The 20,836-nt window shown below is 44.2% G+C and overlaps 1 protein-coding gene across 7 annotated transcripts in view; it reads right to left on the bottom strand.

Moving 5' to 3' along the window:
- Window positions 1–15,964: 15,964 nt before the first annotated feature.
- ZZEF1 (zinc finger ZZ-type and EF-hand domain containing 1) overlaps window positions 15,965–20,836 on the bottom strand; it is a 128,053-nt gene continuing 123,181 nt past the window's right edge. For 5 of the 7 annotated variants that reach the window (XM_027130730.1, XM_027130727.1, XM_027130725.1 and 2 more), the window contains one exon: window positions 15,965–20,468. In XM_027130730.1, the coding sequence (XP_026986531.1) occupies window positions 20,250–20,468 (219 nt within the window). In that variant the 3' untranslated portion in view covers window positions 15,965–20,249. The remainder of the gene's footprint in view (window positions 20,469–20,836) is intronic. The other 2 variants (XM_027130734.1, XM_027130728.1) reach the window with 1 other exon arrangement.

Raw genomic sequence — 20,836 nt, forward strand, 5'->3', positions numbered from 1 at the left:
AAGGAGAAGAGAGAGAGAAAGGACCAGAGAAAATATTTGAAGAGATTATAGTCAAAAACTTCCCTAACATGGGAAAGGTAATAGCCACCCCAGTACAGGAAGTGCAGAGAGTCCCATACAGGATAAACCCAAGGAGAAACAGGCCCGGACACATAGTAATCAAATTGGCAAAAATTAAAGACAACGAAAAATTATTGAAAGCAGCAAGGGAAAAACGACAAATAACATACAAGGGAATACCCACAAGGTTAAGAGCTGATTTCTCAGCAGAAACTCTACAAGCCAGAAGGGAGTGGCATGATATACTTAAAGCGATGCAAGGGAAGAACCTACAACCAAGATTACTCTACCTAGCAAGGATCTCATTCAAATTCGATGGAGAAATCAAAAGCTTTACAGACAAGCAAAAGCTCAGAGAATTCAGCACCAGCAAACCAGCTCTACAACAAATGCTAAAGGAACTTCTCTAAGTGGGAAACACAAGAGAAGAAAAGGACCTACAAAAACAAACCCAAAACACTTAAGAAAATGGTAATAGGAACATACATATCGATAATTAACTTAAACGTGAATGGATTAAATGCTCCAACCAAAGACACAGGCTTGCTGAATGGATACAAAAACAAGACCCATATATATGCTATCTACAAGAGACCCACTTCAGACCTAGGAACACATACAGACTGAAAGTGAGGGGATGGAAAAAGATATTCCAAGCAAATGGAAATCAAAAGAAAGCTGGAGTAGCAATACTCATATCAAATAAAATAGACTTTAAAATAAAGAATGTTACAAGAGACAAGGAAGGACACTACATACTGATCAAGGGATCAATCCAAGAAGAAGATATAATAATTATAAATATATATGCACCCAACATAGGAGCACCTCAACACATAAGGCAACTGCTAACAGCTATAAAGGAGGAAATTGACAGTAACACAGTAATAGTGGGGGACTTTTAACACCTCACTTACACCAATGGACAGATCATCCAAACAGAAAATTAATAAGGAAACACAAGCTTCAAATGACACAACAGACCAGATAGATTTAATTGATATTTATAGGACATTCCATCCAAAAACAGCAGATTACACTTTATTCTCAAGTGCGCACGGAACATTCTCCAGGATAGATCGCATCTTGGGTCACAAATCAAGCCTCAGTAAATTTAAGAAAAGTGAAATCATATCAAGCATCTTTTCTGACCACAACGCTATGAGATTAGAAATCAAATAATTACAGGGAAAAAAATGTAAAAAACACAAACACATGGAGGCTAAACAATACGTTACTGAATAACCAAGAGATCACTGAAGAAATCAAAGAGGAAATCAAAAAATACGTAGAGACAAATGACAATGAAAACACGACGATCCAAAACTTATGGGATGCAGCAAAAGCCATTCTAAGAGGGAATTTTATAGCTATACAAGCCTACCTCAAGAAACAAGAAAAATCAAAAATAAACAATCTAACCTTACACCTAAAGGAACTAGAAAAAGAAGAACGAACAAACCCCAAAGTTAGCAGAAAGGAAAGAAATCATAAAGATCACAGCAGAAATAAATGAAATAGAAACAAAAAAAAAAACAATAGCAAAGGGCTTCCCTGGTGGCGCAGTGGTTGGGAGTCCGCCTGCTGCTGCAAGGGACACGGGTTCGTGCCCTGGTCCGGGAAGATCCCACATGCCGCGGAGCGGCTGGGCTCGTGAGCCGTGGCCGCTAAGCCTGTGCGTCTGCAGCCTGTGCTCCGCAACGGGAGAGGCCACAACAGTGAGAGGCCCATGTACCACAAAAAAAAACAAAAAACAAACAAACAAAAAACAATAGCAAAGATCAATAAAACTAAAAGCTGGTTCTTTGAGAAGATAAACAAAATTGATAAACCAGTAGCCAGACTCATCAAGAAAAAGAGGGAGAGGACTCAAATCAATAAAATTAGAAATGAAAAAGAAGTTACAACAGACACTACAGAAATACAAAGCATCCTAAGAGACTACTACAAGCAACTCTATGCCAATAAAATGGACAACCTAGAAGAAATGGACAAATTCTTAGAAAGGTATAAACTCCCAAGACTGAACCAGGAAGAAATAGAAAATATGAACAGACCAATCACAGTAATGAAATTGAAACTGTGATTAAAAATCCCCCAACAAACAAAAGTCCAGGACCAGATGGCTTCACAGGTGATATTCTATCAAACATTTAGAGAAGAGCTAACACCTATGCTTCTCAAACTCTTTCAAAAAATTGCAGAGGAAGGAACACTCCCAAACTCATTCTATGAGGCCACCATCACGCTGATACCAAAACCAGACAAAGATACTACAAAAAAAGAAAATTACAGACCAATATCACTGATGAATATAGATGTAAAAATCCTCAACAAAATACTAGCAAACAGAATCCAACAACACATTAAAAGGATAATACACCATGATCAAGTGAGATTTATCCCAGGGATGCAAGGGTTCTTCAATATATGCAAATCAATCAATGTGATACACCATATTAACAAACTGAAGAATAAAAACAATATGATCATCTCAGTAGATGCAGAGAAAGCTTTTGACAAAATTCAACACCCATTTATGATAAAAACTCTCCAGAAAGTGGGCATAGAGGGAACCTACCTCAACATAATAAAGGCCATATATGACAAACCCACAGCAAACATCGTTCTCAATGGTGAAAAACTGAAACCATTTCCTCTAAGATCAGGAACAAGACAAGGATGTCCACTCTCACCACTATTATTCAACATAGTTTTGGAAGTCCTAGCCACAGCAATCAGAGAAGAAAAATAAATAAAAGGAATACAAATTGGAACAGAAAAAGTAAAACTGTCACTGTTTGCGATGACATGATACTATACATAGAGAATACTAAAGATGCCACCAAAAAACTACTAGAGCTAATCAATAAATTGGGTAAAGTTGCAGGATACAAAATTAATGCACAGAAATCTCTTGCATTCCTATACACTAATGATGAAAAATCTGAAAGAGAAATTAAGGAAACACTCCCATTTACTGCTGCAACAAAAGAATAAAATACCTAGGAATAAACCTACCTAAGGAGACAAAAGACCTGTATGCAGAAAACTATAAGACACTGATGAAAGAAATTAAAAATGATACAAACAGATGGAGAGATATACCATGTTCTTGGATTGGAAGAAAAAACATTGTGAAAATGACTATACTACCCAAAGCAATCTACAGATTCAGCGCAATCCCTATCAAACTACCAATGGCATTTTTTGCAGAACTAGAACAAAAAATCTTAAAATTTGTATGGAGACACAAAAGACCCCGAATAACAAAAGCAGTCTTGAGGGAAAAAAACAGAGCTGGAGGAATCAGACTCCCTGACTTCAGAGTATACTACAAAGCTACAGTAATCAAGACAATATGGTACTGGCACAAAAACAGAAACACAGATCAATGGAACAAGATAGAAAGCTCAGAGATAAACCCACACACCTATGGTCAACTAATCTACGACACAGGAGGCAAGGATATACAATGGAGAAAAGACAGTCTCTTCAATAAGTGGTGCTGGGAAAACTGGACAGCTACATGTAAAAGAATGAAATTAGAATACTCCCTAACACCATACACAAAAATAAACTCAAAATGGATTACAGGGCTTCCCTGGTGGCGCAGTGGTTGAGAGTCCGCCTGCCGATGCAGGGGACACGGGTTCGTGCCCCGGTCCGGGAAGATCCCACATGACGCGGGGCGGCTGGGCCCGTGAGCCATGGCCGCTGAGCCTGCGCATCTGGAGCCTGTGCTCCGCAACGGGAGAGGCCACAACAGTGAGAGGCCCGTGTACCGCAAAAAAAAAAAAAAAAATGGATTACAGACCTAAATGTAAGACTGGACACTATAAAACTCTTAGAGGAAAACATAGGAAGAACACTCTTTGACATAAATCACAGCAAGATCTTTTTTGATCCACCTTCTAGAGTACTGGAAATAAAATAAGCAAATGGGACCTAATGAAACTTAAAAGCTTTTGCACAGCAAAGGAAACTACAAACAAGATGAAAAGACAACCCTCAGAATGGGAGAAAATATCTGAAAATGAATCAACGGACAAAGGATTAATCTCCAAAACAGCTCATGCAGCTCAATATTAAAGAAACAAACACCCCAATCCAAAAATGGGCAGAAGACCTATATAGACATTTCTCCGAAGAAGACATACAGATGGCCAGGAAGCACATGAAAAGCTGCTCAACATCACTAATTATTAGAGAAATGCAAATCAAAACTACAATGGGGTATCACCTCACACCAGTTAGAATGGGCATCATCAGAAAATCTACAAACAACAAATGCTGCAGAGGGTGTGGAGAAAAGGGAACCCTCTTGCACTGTTGGTGGGAATGTAAATTGATACAGCCACTATGGAGAACAGTATGGAGGTTCCCTAAAAAACTAAAAATAGAATTACCATATGACCCGCAATCACACTACTGGGCATATACTCAGAGAAAACCATAATTCAAAAAGACACATGCACCCCAATGTTCATTGCAGCACTATTTACGATAGCCAGGTCATGGAAGCAACCTAAATGCCCATCAACAGACGAATGGATAAAGATGTGGTACATATATACAATGAAAATTACTCAGCCATAAGAAGGAACAAAACTGGGTCATTTGTAGAGACTTGGATGGCTCTAGAGACTGTCATACAGAGTGAAGTAAGTCAGAAAGAGAAAAACAAATATTGTATATTAACGCATATATGTGGAACCTAGAAAAATGGTACAGATGAACCGGTTTGCAGGGCATAAATTGAGACACAGATGTAGAGAACAAATGTATGGACTCCAAGAGGGGAAAGTGGCAGGGGGTGGTGTGGTGGTGTGATGAACTGGGAGATTGGGATTGACATGTATACACTGATGTGTATAAAATGGATGACTGGGGCTTCCCTGGTGGCGCAGTGGTTGAGAGTCCGCCTGCCGATGCAGGGGACGCGGGTTCGTGCCCCGGTCCGGGAAGATCCCACATGCCGCGGAGTGGCTGGGCCCGTGAGCCATGGCCGCTGAGCCTGCGCGTCCAGAGCCTGTGCTCTGCAACAGGAGAGGCCACAACAGTGAGAGGCCCGCATACCGCAAAAAAAAAAAAAAAAAGGATGACTAATAAGAACCTGCTGTATAAAAAAATAAAATTCAAAAAAAAAAGAATGGAATATTACTCAGCCATAAAAAGGAATGAAATAATGCCATTTGCAGCAATATGGATAGACCTAGAGATTATCACACTAAGTGCAGTCAGATAGAGAAAGACAAATATCATATGATATCACTTATATGTGATATCATGTTACAAATGAACTTATTTACAAAACAGAAACAGACTCACAGACATAGAAAACAAACTTATGGTCACCAAAGGGGAAAGGGGAAGGGATGGATAAATTAGGAATTTGGGATTAACAGATACACGTTACTATATATAAAATAGATAAACAACAAGGACCTACTGCATAGCACAGGGAACTATATTCAATACCTTGTAATAACCTACAACGGAAAAGAATCTGAAAAAGAATATATATGTATATATGTGTATATATATATGTGTATATATATATATATATGAATATATATATGAATCACTTTGCTATGCACCTGAAACTAACACATTGTAAATTAACTATATGTAAATTAAAAAAATTTAAAACTTTAATGCATCAAAGGAACTATTAAGAGAGTAAAAGGACAACCCATAGAATGGGAGAAAATATTTACAAGTCATATACCTTTATCTTTACTTTTATCTAGATAAAAGTCTAGTTTAAAAAGACACAGGATAAGCAGGGTGTATCTTACTTTTACTCCAAGATTTTTTGGAGAACACATTCTTTAAATGTTAAGACATAATAGTAGAGAATGCAGAATTTACACAAAATTCTAGCTACCATGGGAGACTTTAAGAAATGTGGAACGTGAAGTCAAGCATGTGGGGGGAATGTGAGTTCAACTTCTTGCTCTCCTGCCAACGAGAGACTTGTACAGGAGAGTTCAAAATCTGCAAGGCTCTGCGGATGGAAGGACCCAGAGGGCTGCCTTGCTGGGCAGGCTGGTGGGGAGACCACAGACAAGGTCAGCCACCAGGAGGAAGCCTGGACCTTACTGGGTCTGTCACTGCCACGTCCGAGCCTGGCACAGCACCTGGCTCCTAGCTCACTGAATTAGGCCTCTTTTGTTTGCAGGTAACAGAAGCTGATCTCAGAGTGGGTGTGCAAAAATGGGGAAACTCTCGGCTCCTGTGACTGACAATTTCAGGGTAGCTGGTGTCAGGATGGCTGTATCAAGGGATAAAGCATCCTCATTCTTATGCTCCTGACAGGAGCGCAGAAGGGCCATGCTGATGTTCCTGTGTCCCAGCAACCCCCGTAGGGAGAGAACTTCTCTTTCTCCACAGTTGCGGCAAAGGTCCTGGGACAGAGTTTCATTGGAATGACTTGGGTCACGTGCCCACCCCTGGATGAATCACTGTAGCAGGGGAACAGAAGACTCTGATTGGCCAGGCCTGAGTCTGGGCCAGGAGTGGGCATCCTGCTGGGTTAGCCCCAGAGAGAAAAACTTCTGTGAGAGAAGGGAAAATGGCAAGAACAGGTGCTTTATGTAATAATATACATGTATATTTACTGACATGTAAAAACGTTCACAGTGTATTACTAAATGAAAAAATAAGTTATAGCGTCTACAAGTTTTTTGACCTATAGTGAAAATCTCACAACATTTGCAGTAAAATATTAACATTGGTCATCATTGGCAGCGAGATTATGGGAAATATTCTTTTTGCTTATCTGTATTTTGAAAAAAATTTTTTTGCAATAAACGTGTGGTACTTATTAATAAGAAAGGAAAATAAAAGTTGGCTTTTTGGTTTTTGTTTTTTTTAACATTCTATTGTGAGAGTTTGCTTTTTCAAGTTTTGTTTTTAAATTTGTCACAGGGTTTGGCTTTCTGAGCTCCAGGCTGGAATATGTGGCGGGTTTCCTGCTTGGGGAATTGTGTTTTTCCAGGTTGCCTGAGAGGCACTGGGAGTTTGGAACAAACAGGAGCTAGCTGCCTGTTTCTCATGAAGTCCTGACTCTGGGGCAGCCCCTGGACCTGGGTCACCACACCACCCTTAATGCTGAGCCCCACATGCCAGGCCTCAAGCCTGCGTATTTAATTTTACCCTTATTTGCATGAGCACTGTTACTCACGCAGTGTTAATGTTGTGAGACTTTTCCTTATGGGGAAAAAATATTTTTTCTTATATAAATGGGATTGTTGACATTATTTATATCTTGTTTTTTTATTTAGTAATACGTCTGTCTTTAAGCCAGCATCACACTATCTTGAAGTTCTGTTGCTTTGCAGTAAATTTTGAGTGTGAGTTCCCCATTTTTCTTTTTTCAGGATTGTTTTGGCTATGCAGGGTCCCTTGTCATTCCATGTGAATTTTAGAATCAGTCTGCCAGTTCTTCAAAGAAGTCAGTTGGGAATCTGACAAGGGATGGCACCAAATCTATAGATCAGTTTGGGGACTATTGCCATCTTAATAGCAATAAGTCTTCTGATCTATGTATATGGAATGTTTTAAAATCTATTTAGATCTTTAATTGCTTTCAACGATGTTTCATGGTTTCCACCAATAAATTTTGCACTCCTTTTGTTAAATTTACTCCTAAGTATTTTATTATTCTTGATGTTGTTTTTTGTTTGTTTTTTTGGAATTGTTTTCTTAATTTTTCACTGCAAATATGTAGAAATGTAATTGATTTTTTATATATATTGATTTTGTATTCTGCAACCTTCCTGAATTCATTTGTTAGTTATAGTAGTTTTTTAGTGAATTGTTTAGGATTTTCCATATACAAGATCATGTCATCTGCAAATAGCGATAATTTTACTTCTTCCTGTCCAATACAGAATCCTTTTATTTCTTTTTCTTGCCTAATTGCCCTGGCTAGAACCTCCAGTACAATGCTGAGTAGAAGTGGTGAGAGTGGACATCCTTGTGTTGCTCCTGATATCAAGAGGAAAGCATCCAGTCTTTCACTAGTAAGTATGATGTTAGTGGGTTTTTCATAGACGCCCTTTATAGAAGATCTCTTCTACTCCTAGTTTGTTGTTTTAATGAAAGGGTGCTGGATTTTGTCAAATGCTTTTTCTGTGTATTTTTTTTTTTTCTGCGGTACACGGGCCCCTCACCACTGTGGCCACTCCTGCCGTGGAGCACAGGCTCCGGACGCGCAGGTCCAGCGGCCACGGCCCACGGGCCCAGCCGCTCCGCAGCACGCGGGACCCTCCCGGACCAGGGCATGAACCCGCGCCCCCCGCATTGGCAGGCGGACCCCCAACCACTGCGCCACCAGGGAAGCCCTTTTCTGTGTATTTTGATGATCCTGTGGTTTTTGTTTTTATTCCATTGATATGGTGTAGAGCATTAATTGATTTTCAGATGTTAAACCAACCTTGCGTTCCTGTGATAGATTCCATTTGCTCATGGTGTATAATTATTTTCTGTGATGTGGGTTTGTGCGAGTATTTTGTTTAGGATTTCTGAATCCAATCTCATAAGAGACAATGGCCTATAGCTTTCTTTTCTGGTGCTATCTTCACTATTTTGGTGTCAGGGTAATACTGGCCTCATAGAATGAGTTGGGAAGTATTCCTTCCTCTTCCACTTTTGGAATAGCTTGTGAAGACTTCTTTGGTATGAATTCTTCTTTAAATTTTGGTAGAATTCTGCAGTGAAGCCATCTGGTCCTGGGCTTTTCTTTGTAAGTAGTGTTTTGATTACTAATTCAATATTTTGTTAAAGATTTTCTATTTCTGGGAACTCCCTGGTGGTCCAGTGGTTAGAACTTGGCGCTCTCACTGCCAGGGGCCCGGGTTCCTGAAGGTAGTTTGTTATCTTTACAGGAATCTGTTCATTTCATCCAAGTTATCTAATTTATTGGCATACAATTGTTCATAGCCTTCCTTTATAATCCACTTTATTTCTGTAAGGTTGGTAGTAATATTCCTTCTTTCATTTCTGATTCTAGTAATTTGAGTATTCTTTTTTATTTTCTTGGTCAATTCAGCTGAAGTTTGTCAATACGGTTATCTTTTCAAAGACCCAGGATTTGATTTCATTGATTTTTCTCTCTGCTTTTCGAACTCTATTTATTTCCACTCCAGTCTTCATTCTGCTTTCTTTAGGCTTAGTTTGCTCTTACTTTACCATTGTCTTGAGGTAGAAGTTAGGTTACGGATTTAAAATCATTCTTTTTTTAATGTAGGTAGTTACGGCTTAAAATTTCCTCTAAGCATGGCTTTAGCTGCTCTTTGGTGTTTTGTGTCTTCATTTTTATTCACTTCATTTTCTAATTTTCCTTTCAGTTTCTTCTTTGACTCATTGGTTATTTAGGAGTATGTTATTTAATTTTCATATATTTGTGAGCTTCCCAAATTTCTTTCAACAGAATAACAAAGAGACACATTTGTGGGACTTCCCTGGCGGTCCAGCGGTTATGACTCTGCGCTTCCACTGCAGGGGGCACAGGTTCAATCCCTGGTCGGGGAACTAAGATCCTGCATGCGGTGCGGTGCGGCACAAAAAAAAAAAAAAAAAAAAAAGAGAGAGAGAGAGACACACACACACTTGTGAACATGTTCTAAGGTTTCTGCAGGATACGTTCCTGGGTGTGAAATTGCTGGGTTAAGGGTAAATATATTCAGCATTTACTTAGATCTTGCAGAAACGCTGCATCAGTTTGCACACCCACCAGCAATGTGTGAGAGATCTGGGTAAGGTAGAATTTTCTAGTTTTTGTGAACCTCATAGATAAAACAACTGTTTGAATTACATTTCAATTTTAAATGAGAATGCACATTCTTTTTCATATGTTCTTTGGCCAGTTGTATTTCTTTCTCTGGAATTATATTGATGTAAGGTGTGAGGTAGGAATCAAACTTTGTTTTCCACATCTGACCCAGCATGCTTTCAAGCTTTCCTCTCCTTTGCAATAGTTCTAACTTCTGTATAGTCAAAGTTGTCCATCTCTCCTTTATGGCTCCCATCTTTGATGTCATGCTGTTTGACACTGCCTCTGTTGGACAGAGCTCTTTATGCCTGGCTATCCTGGGCCTCCGTTGCTCAGGGCCTCACTGGAGTTCTTGTCAGAAGCTTCTCTTGTTTAAGGAGCAGCCCAGGGCCCCCTCCCTTAGCAGAGAGGCAGGAACGGGATGGCTGTCTCTAAGAAGGATGGTGGACCTGTAAGCTTTGTGACTGACATGTCTAGGACCCACGTTTATCCTCTCTGCTTTTTCTTTTTAAAATTTTATTATTTGGGGACTTCCCTGGCAGTCGAGTGGTTAAGACTCTGTGCTTCCACTGTAGGGGGCACAGGTTCGATCCCTGGTAAGGGAACCAAGATCTCACATGCCACGCAGCACGGCCAAAATACATAAATAAATAAAATCTTATTATTTTATTTTTAATCTTCATTCATTCCTTTCTGTCATCTTGCCTACGTTTATTTTGCTTTTTGATTTCTAACTTCTTGACATGAACACTTAGTTCATTTAATTTTGCTTTCTTTATGTTAGTAAAAATTCACTTATGGTTATGATTTTCCTTGAATAAAGCTTTGACCACCCTCCACACGCACAATTTTTATATTTTTTCACTGTCATTAACTTCAAAATAGTAATTGCAGTGTGGATTCTCTTTTTCACCAAAGAATGACCTATGATAGTTCCCTTCCCTTCCGTTTCCTTGTTCTGGTGGCTAGATTTCTAAACCTTTTGTTAATAACATCTGGTCTTAACGGCATATAATTTCTACTTTAAGTTTTTCATTGAGATATAATTCATAGAACATAAAATTTACCATTTAAAAGTCAAACACAATTTAGTAGTTTTAGTGTATTTACCATGTTGTGCAACCATCTCCATGATCTAATTTCAGAGTATTTCCATCACCCAATTTCTGTTTTTAAAATATTTATTGAGAAACCCACTCACATTAAGTCAAGTAAAAAGGGGAACACTCTCACAGAAATGAAGTGGAGGAACAATAGCTGGACTTCAGAGGAAAAAGAAAGAACCAGGAAGCTACTCTAGGGCTGGGAATCTCTTACTGAACCTCTTTCTTTTCATCTGCTCCAATATCTACTCTGTAGATTAGTTTCATTCACTTGAACATGGCTCAACATGACCACCAACCCCAATTTTACGTAACTCTTTAGATCCACAGTTTGCCACAGTTTTTTGTGTCCTAAAATCCTTATTTCCTAAAGGGTCTGATTGCCGTAAGTTGGGTCAGGTGTTCACTCCTGATCCAATCACCTGTGGCCATAATGGATGGTTATTTGCTCACCACCCCCCCCCAGCTGGGCTAGGAATGGGGTCAGGTTCCCTTAGAAAGATTATATGGGAAGAGATGTGATGTCCAGCATATCTAATACAATGGCCTGAAATAGGATCCATTTTTTAGGAATTATCCATGAGCACTGGAAAAGAAGGCCTTCTCTATGGGCACGATCTGCATGTACACACACAAGCACAGGTACGCACCCACACTTACTTAAGAACAGAGCAGTGCTATTAACTGCTGTAAGACCCTTGAACAGAGAGACGGTGGGTGATTGTGTTGTGGTCTAGCCAGACTGTTAGTAGCATGATGGGAAGTTGAGTGGAGGTGCCCCTGTAGGAACTAGACATTCCCACTGCCCATCAGCCTGGGAAGAATTGGACCTGGGAGAGAAAGTGAGGACTTGGAGCAGGGGCTGGTGTAAGGGGCTTTATTTATTTTAAAATTTATTTCATCGAAGTATAGCTGATTTACAATGTTGTGTTAATTTCTACTGTACAGCAAAGTGATTCTGTTATTTATACATATATATGTATACATATATACACATATATGTATGTGTGTGTGTATATACATATATATATGTATATACACACACACACACATTATTTTTCATATTCTTTTCCATTATGGTTTATCACAGGGTACTGAATATAGTTCCCTGTGCTATACAGCAGGACCTTGTTGTTTATCCATTCTACATATAATAGTTTGCATCTGCTAACCCTAAACTCCCAATCCATCCCAGTATAAGGTGCTTTAGAGAGAGGAAAAGGTAGCTACTGTCCTTTCTGAATCCTGAAGGGCACTTCCTCCCATCCTTTGACTGATGACCAGAGCTAGCCAGTCACCTGTGGTAGATTTGGCTGTGCTGTGGCTCCTGCCTGCTCTGCCTGGACCATCTGACAAGCCTTGATGAGCTGCCCAGTCCAGCCCTGGTTGTGTCATGTGCAGTAAGACAAAGGCCTATGTCCATACCCAGCCTGCAGGGCAAAGGGAGCACAAGGCCCCCCGGGGAGCATGACATGGTCCACCCGGAAGGGGACCCTCAGGGACGGGAGGCAGGCCTAGGAGAGTCAAGGTCTGGGAGGGTCAACTGCCCTCCTTCTCAGGAGGTTCTCTCTCCATAGGCAGTCTCGGCGAAGGGGAGCTTTGTCATGAAAGCTTCCTTACAACTCTGCTGTTCATTTTTTTTTCAAATAACCTGCTGGTAAATGAGAAGGATGTCACCTGCCTTCCGTTACAATTGCTCAATTCTCCACACATTTCTAGCAGTGCTTGCCTTATGTAATTTCTGGTGGGATTTCGTACAGAAAACTGTTTTAACTGCCAATTACACTCTTAAAAAAAAAAATATATATATATATATATTTGGCTGCGCCAGGTCTTAGTTGCAGCATGCAGGCTCTTAGCTGTGGCATGTGGGATCTAGTTCCCTGACCAGGGATCGAACCCGGGCCCCCTGCATCAGGAGCGTAGAGTCTTAACCACTGGACCACCAGGGAAGTCCCACAAATTACACTCTTTATCCGCAGAAAATATTGATCCATAAAATGACATTTGGTCCAGTTAAATTTTTTGTCTTGAATTGCATTGCCTAATACTAAATGACCCTGATTTTCTGGTCTCATCTGCTTGGTATACCCGTGCTTATTCTTTTCCATGTAACCTTTTTTTTAGATCGGTTGTTTTTGGATGTTTTTCTCCACTTCTGTATGGGAAACGTCTATACCACTAATGGATGAGGGGCATCTTGCCCGGCAGGGTAGCTGAGTGGTTGAGCAGGTGTGCTGGTGTGACCCACAGCACACCTCTGTGGGGCTCTCCCGGCACATCTCCTGCCCAGTTGTCATGGATGCTGTGCTGCTCAGCAGTTCTGGGCTGACAACCTGCAAAGTCATGGGTCTCCCAAGTAGCTTTGTAAACATGAACTTAACTCATGGCTAGAAAACATCAGTTAACAACTCAGGGAAGCATCACATGAAGAGACAGTGAGAGGCTGTCGCCACCGGGGAGTCAGTGGTGGGCAGTGGTCAGGTTGGAAAGGAGAGGAGAACCATCACCTGGTTCTTCACCTTCACCTCTGTGAAAACCCAAGAGAGAAGCAGAGCAGGGGAGGGAGGGGGAGAGACAGACAGACTGACCTGGAATCTAGCTTTGCCTGGAGCCAGATGCAACTTGGGCTTTTTCAGTTTTGTAAGTCAATAAATTCTCTTTTAAATTAAGTTAGCTTAGAGTGGGTTTAACTTGCAACTGAAGAAATCCCAGTAAATCCAGGGCAGCGCCTCCAAAGTTAGTCTGGCACTTTGGCTAACTGAGCATGAGCAAAGCTCCGTACCAAGAATCCCTAGAAAGGAGAATAACAACTTGGCAACGGCTGCAGCTTAATGTCATCTGTGGCTTGACTGGACACTGTCAGAAGTCTCTTTGATTTTATTTCAGGGATTTTTACATATTTGCTTTCCATATACCTTTCGTATTGACGTGATGAGACAGAACTACGACATTTTTTCGAACTATTGGAGCCAAATTGTTGCATAAACTTGGGTCAGAATTGCTTTCAGCTGGAAGAGACCGCACAACAACAAACATATTCTCTATCATCCTCTCCCTCTCCCTCTCCCTCTCCCTCTCCCTCTCTCTTTCACACACACACACACACACACACACAAACACACACACACACACGCACTTCTGGAGGTTGCCCCGTGGCAGCAAGACTGCTGCGGGAGTGCCAAGCATGGTGCTCTCTCACCACAGTCAAGAGGAACAAGTGGGGGCCGGGGCAAAATCCCTTCCCCAAGGCCTCCCAACAGGCTTAAGCTGAATTCTCTTTAGCCAGAACTGGGTCACACAGGTACCCTGACTGTGGGAGGGGCTGGAAAAGTGAACATTCAGCAAATAGAAATGAGATTACCGAGACGGATTTAAACCAATCGTGACTTTCCTCAGGAGCTAGTGTAAGGTCCTGTCTTTCTTGAGATTAAAGTATCTCCAGTCGTCACCTGCAAAAAAATTGGATTCTGTTAGCAGGGAAGGCGAGTGGGTGGGAAAGGGTAGTAAGTGACAGGGTCCACCATATAGGGCACACAGGGCCATGTTTACATTTGGCCTCAATCCGGAGGCTGGTTTTGTTTTTGTTTTTAATAGAAATTACCATTTTAATTAAAATGCAGACTGGAGAACTTAGTATATGAAGAGGAAACACCAGGGGCTTAAAATCCTTGAAAACATCAGAATTTAAAGCCAGAGCCTGGGTTTTTAACCGGGTGGCTTACTGCTGATTGGTTGAGTAAATTTGTTTGTTGAATGAATGAACGCGTGCCTACCACGGTGACAGCTTTGGGGCTGGTGTGTCAGAAGAGCTGAGCTGGTCTGGCTCTGCCACCACTTCCTGTGCGATTTCAAGCTGACCTCTCACAGCTTCTAGTTCTTTCTCAAATGAGGAGGCTTGGCTGGTTGAACTGTGTCTCCCTTCCGTTCTAAAAGGCTTGAGTTCAGATTGCTATTGACCTCTGTGACCTTCTATTGTTTACTCGTGGGTTAATCTCAGCAGGCAGCCTTTCCAGCCAAGCAAAAGCAGTGTCAGAGCAGCAGCACGGGGCTCAGACGGACAGAGCGCAACACAGCCAGCCTCTCCAGGCCGACTTTTTGGAGTAAAGGCCCAAGCAATCAATGTTGCTTAGGTAACGCTGTGAGACAGGAGAGGGCGAAAGCATCACCCACAGGCTCTAGAGGGAGACTCAGTGGCTGCACAGGCCTTGGGAGCACCCAGTTCTGCTGAGCCCCACGCTGATCCAGTTTTCTCTCCGGCCTCAAGGATGATGAGGGCTGAGTCTGGGTCCTGGGTCCTGGCCCCGGATTCCTCAGAAGGCAGTCTGGGGGCTTTAGGGGGGATGTGTCAAGATGCTTTCAGGCCGGAACAGACGGGCCTCGAAGATTGGTTACATCCAGCTCCCACCAAAGTCTCTCTTCTCTAATTCATGAGACAGCCCTCAGCACTAGGAAAGTGGCTGAAAAGGGGGCACAGCAGTAAGTGGCAAACCAGCGATGTGAGGGAGGAAGCGCAAGACCCCAGGATGGGCAGACGTCGGCCTCGTGTTTTGTCAGAAGCAGGTCCAGAGGCAGGCAAGGAGGAAACCGGGCCCTGGATGGGTAGCAGCCCCGTGAGACCCCTGCCTTCCTCCCCTCGGCTGGCTGCACACAGGTCCTGTGAGCCACAAGAGGTGAGGGGTGCCTGGGATGCAGCTGGGGTGTGTGGCTGGAGAGGAGCTGACCGGGCAGAGAGCGTGTATGTGCACAAACCTCTGAGTAGCTGTGCAGATGGACAGGCCCAGGGGGCAGGGGCTGAGCATAAGCCCCCCAGACCATAAGCCCGAGGGGAGGGGCATCTCCTGCACGGCTATAGTCAAGGCAGGAGGTGCAGCTGGGAGGGGTATCGGAGCTAAGAACCGTTCTGATTCCTTTCTACCCTGAGGACGTGGGATTCTAGAAATTCATCAGGATGGACTTGATAGAAACTCCAGGTATCATCTTCGTAAGAGAGGCAGAAGGAAAAAAAGAAAAGTCCACACACAAGTGTACCTTTTTATATAGAATTTGTACAATATATTTCTCTTCATTTGCATATTTTACCCACAACTTAACATCCTTTATACAGGCTGAACTTACTCAGCTGATATAATCAAAATTCTTTCCTTCAACCAAATAAGAAAAATTCAAAATCGTAAACCTGTAAGAAAACAAATTAAAAACGATGATGAAAATAAGTCACTCCTCGTTAGGAACAGCGTCTGTCTGTACAATATACATGGTTTGGAACAGATTTCTTTATAGATTAGGCACATGTTTCCACAACACCTTCATTCCTGCCAGTTTTATCTCATTCCAGGCAGTCCTGCCTAAGAAGGATCAGAGGGATGTTGGTCTTGATGGAAATCGCGCTTTCGGATGCTGTTGGCCCAGCTGGGGACCAGGGGAGCGGGGCCTGGCTCAGCGGCGCCACCCAGTGGCTGGAAGCAGAGGCGGGTGAGATGCAGGGGAGCTGGGCCAGGCAGGGCCCTCCCAGGAGAGAGCAGCAGTTGTGTGTGAAGGGGAAACCGAGGCTTATTCTGTGCAAACTGAACACAGAGAGACCAGAATAGCAAGGGTGGTGTACACAGAGAAGCTATGAGGAGACCAGCGTTTATTTACAGTTTATCTTCCAGGAGGGAGCATGGGGAGCAAAGCTGGTGGCTGCTGTCAGTTTGAGGCACGGAGGGGTATCGGGGAGGTGGGGGGCATGGCGAGGGTAAGCAGTGAGTGCACCATCTCCATGCTGACCTTCCGTGGAGCCCCTCAGTGAGCCCGAGCCCGCAGTAGGGACCTCTCCTCCCGAGCACAGCGCTTCTCTGTGAATTCCCTCCTCACTGAGAGACCCACCCGGGTCTGGGTGGTACGGAGTGTAGGCCCTTCTCTGGGGATGCAGGCAGAGCAAAAGATGAGAAAGCGGCTTCTACCAAGCCAGCAGCGCCTCACACCTCAACACCGTGGGACACCAGGCCATGCCCGGGCCTTTCTGACACCAGGGTGATGGGCTTCAGGTCACCGAGCTTCAGGACCTGTCCTGTTTGTTTCCGTCTCCTTTGAATTCTTCCCTCCATAATGGCTCCACATGCAGCTTGGGGCTGGGCTGAGAATCCAATTCTAGGGCTGCAGAAGGTCGCTGCACCTTGGCCTCCTGACCCAGAAGGCAAAAGTGCTCTTGCGGTGAGATGCTCCTGGGACCAGGAGTCTTGGGCCCTGCAGAGGGGGCTTCCGAGGCCATGGCAGTGCTGATCTGCTCAACTTGGCCCTGGGTATGATGAGCCTTCCTTGGGTTTGGCCCTGTGTGGGGGGACATGCTCGGGCCCAGACCCCCGCCCTTAAATGGCAGCTGGCTCAAACATTCTTCAAATGGCGAGTCCCACTGAGGCTTATCCATGGCACAGGTGCCAACCCAGCCTCACACTCCAAAGCGTGGCTTTGGAAAGAGAATAGTAATCAGCACTTCAGGGCAAGACTACAACCATTTAAAAAAAAATGTGGAAAACAGCATTCATTAGAACTAATGTAGTTATTGCCAGACAAGTGACAGCCAAGTAACCACGGAGAGTCCCAGAGGTGGACGTGATGGACTACCACGACCGTGGAGCAGATATACAATCATGTGGTTTTGTTTGTTTTTACTTCTAAGGTAAGATATCCTGTGATTACATTTCAAATCTTTAGGTACAGAAGCTAAAGAGTATTCTTCAAGTTCTGCTACTTTCACACAAACCAGTTTGTCCCCCGGAATGACCGATCCACTGGTCAGGCCCCCGAGCTTCTCTCAAGGGAGTTGGTGTGGTTCTTTCTAAGAACATGAGGTGTGAACCGAAATATGTTAAAACAACAACTAAAACAACGCAGCTGTGCTGGGAGCAGGGCACAGGTGGACGTGCACGGCGGCCTGCAGGCTGTTCCCAAGGGCACTTGTTCTCACCAAGGATTTCTCCGGGACGGCCGAGGCTATGCAGGGGGCCAGTGCGGCAGTGGGTTCCGTACTGAATGGTGGAGACCAGGTGGCAGCCCCGAGGGGCTCTCACTGGTTTTGGTTTGGATGACCCAGTCTCAAGAAGCAAAAGCAAAGGAGGAGCTCCCAGGCTGCTGCTGGAGGTCCTGCTGAGAAAGGTGGCTCAGGGCGGACCCTGTCTTCCCCTGAAGGTCAAGTGCAGGCAGTTCCAGCTCAACGGAGACAGATTCCTTTCCAGAGCGGCTGCAGCCAGGTCTTCTTGGGGCTGTGGCTTCTGCAGGGACAGACCCTGGAGGAGGCTGGCCTCTGAACAACCTTCTCAAGGGCCTGCTGCCTGCCCTTTCTGAATAATTTTGCACTGGTCTGCTTATTCTCACATGCTATGGTACGTGCGGGTGCCTGGCCTGTGACACGGGAAGTTCTCGGAGACATGGCGGCTTGGCATTCTAGTTGGGGTGGAAGGGGGAGCTCAAGGAGAGCCAGGCACCAACGCCACAGGAATCTTCCCGAATGAGTTTAGACATCTGCTCTAAGATCCTTGTGGACAGATTAGCTAGTTCCATGCACACCATACCAAGGGCTAACACTCAACATTCCAGAGGCGGGTGGCCTTGTTTGGGTAGTTGATGGCCAGGCTGATAGCAGCAATGTTCTGCAGAGCCTGTGGAGGGAGAAAGAGTCATCACCAACGTCAAGAACCGGTCACCTGCTGGGTCACTAACTGACAGAACAAGACCCTCAGCTGAGCACCTGAGGAGGGAAGGGGAGAGGCAGACGCGAGCCAGATGTGGTTCCCCTCAACAGGGGGACCACAGTCTAGAGTGAAAGACAAAGCTATCAAGAAAGTCCACATGGAAACTCCAAATGTAGGCAGAATCATCACTGTCCCGAGAGAGGAGCAGGTGCAGTTCTGGGGGCTCAGAGGGCACATCTGTGGGGGGGTCTGGGAAAGCTGTTTAGGGAATGGGGACAGCAGCACTAAAGTGCAGAAGGGAAGAAACAAACAGCCAGTGGGGGGCCCCCCCGGGAAGCAATGCTGGGAAGGCAGACGCCCTGGAGCCAGGCCAAGGCTGGTCTCCAAGCCAAGGCAGCAGGAGCCGGGGGCAGGGGCTGGGGAAGGAAGAGGCGGAAGCAGGGAGAAGCAGCAGAGCGCCGGTCCAGCGAAGTGGACAGGCTGCAGGGAGGGTCAGAATGAGGATTAGGAGACCGGACACAGCGGCAGGTGAGGGAGAAGCCACAGCAATATGTGATGCGGTGTCAAAGCTTCCGGTGTCAAAACGGTCAAATGTCAAGATTTCACTGTGTGAAACCTTGGGACACCACGGATGGTGATGGCAGGGCTGGCAGGCATCCGTCGGGAGGGGAGGGAGTTTTCACTCTGCCTTCGGGGTCAGGACGATTCACACAAACCCCTCCGTAGTGGATGGGGAAGCCCGCTTCTAAGCAGGCACTCTGACCCTTTTTTGTAGGAGGACCGTAGGTTCACTGAGAAAACTTGCCAGGAACAGAGTGCAGGGCGCTGGCCGGGAGTCCCAGCTGGATGCCCCTCAAGTGAGACTGCGGGCAAATCTTTCCCTTCTCTGAGCCTCCGTGTCCCCATCTGTCCACTCTGGACGCAGACCACACACTCTACGATGTTCAAGGAGTCTGTGAGCCTAAGGTTCTCAAAATGTAGTCTGGAGCCTGCGGGTTCCCCAGACCCTTTCAGGGGCTCCGTGTCGTGGAAACAATTTTCATAATAATACCAAGACATTATTTCTCTTTTTTCACTTTCATACTCTCACGAGTATACAGTGGAGTTTTCCAGAGGCTGCTGTGTGATAGTAGAACAACTGAAAGCAGAAACAGATCTGCGAATCCAGCTGTCTTCTGTTAAGGAAGACATTAAAGAGATCTGCAAAAATGGAACACAACGCTACCCTTCTCAAAAATTATTTTGTTTTGAAAAATACCGTTGTTTTTCACAACTGTAGTATTAAATAGAATGAGATTATTTTAAAAAACAAATTGATAAGTGTTTAGCATTTAATTTCTAACTTAATTTCTAAATTTAAAATCTAATTTAATTTCTAACAGTATATATCAATATATATAATGCATATAAGCAAAAGCTTTTGGGGATCCTCAGTAATTTAAAAGCACAAAGGGGCCCTGAGACCCAATAGCTGTCAGAGAGGAGTTCTCCTACCAGGGAAGAAAGTTACATCCAAAAATATCTGAAATCCTCTATGGAAACTTCAGGGATCAGCCAAACTATAAATTTAAGGCACTGGCTGTTCTGGTGTAAAAGCCACAAATTCTTGCTAGTGTCTACTGACCCCACAGTTTAATACGAACGACACTGATAAATGGGGCTCCGTTGCTCTCTGTGACACCAGTAGGAAGTGGCTGACTGGGAACAGAGCTCCGTGTAAAGCTGGGGTGGAGTCTGCACGGGTGCCGGGGGAATTTCGGCCGCCCGGGGAGGGCGTACCTGCGCCGCGCAGCGCAGAAGGTGGTCGTCGGTGGTTAAGGCCAGCAAGTAATCCTGCAGCAGGCCGAGCTCCTGCGGAAAGAGCGGAGGGCAGCTGTCAGAGGCCACCTGCTAGCGGACACCCACCCACTACCCACGACCCAAGGCCGCAAAAGACTCGGGTGGGACACTGCTGCCCACTCTGCCAGACATCTCACTGCCTGCTTTCCTTGGGAGCCATGGAAGGAGCAGGACGGTGGGGAACCAGGTGTCCTGACTCACCGCAGTCTCCTCACTATAAAACGAGGGCTTAAGCTAAAGAGTTCTGAAAGGCCCTTTCATCTCTCACAGTCAATGAGTCTATTGTGCTGAGGGGAGGGAAAAGAGGAAGAAGAAAGAACCTGTTGGTTTATTTTCCCAAACTCACTGCTGTCAAGGGTCGATCCAGGGCAGTTTCCTTC

Source organism: Aethalodelphis obliquidens, unplaced genomic scaffold (assembly GCF_003676395.1).
Source record: "Aethalodelphis obliquidens isolate GAN/ISIS:26980383/991018 unplaced genomic scaffold, ASM367639v1 scaffold38, whole genome shotgun sequence".
Taxonomy (NCBI): domain Eukaryota; kingdom Metazoa; phylum Chordata; class Mammalia; order Artiodactyla; family Delphinidae; genus Aethalodelphis; species Aethalodelphis obliquidens.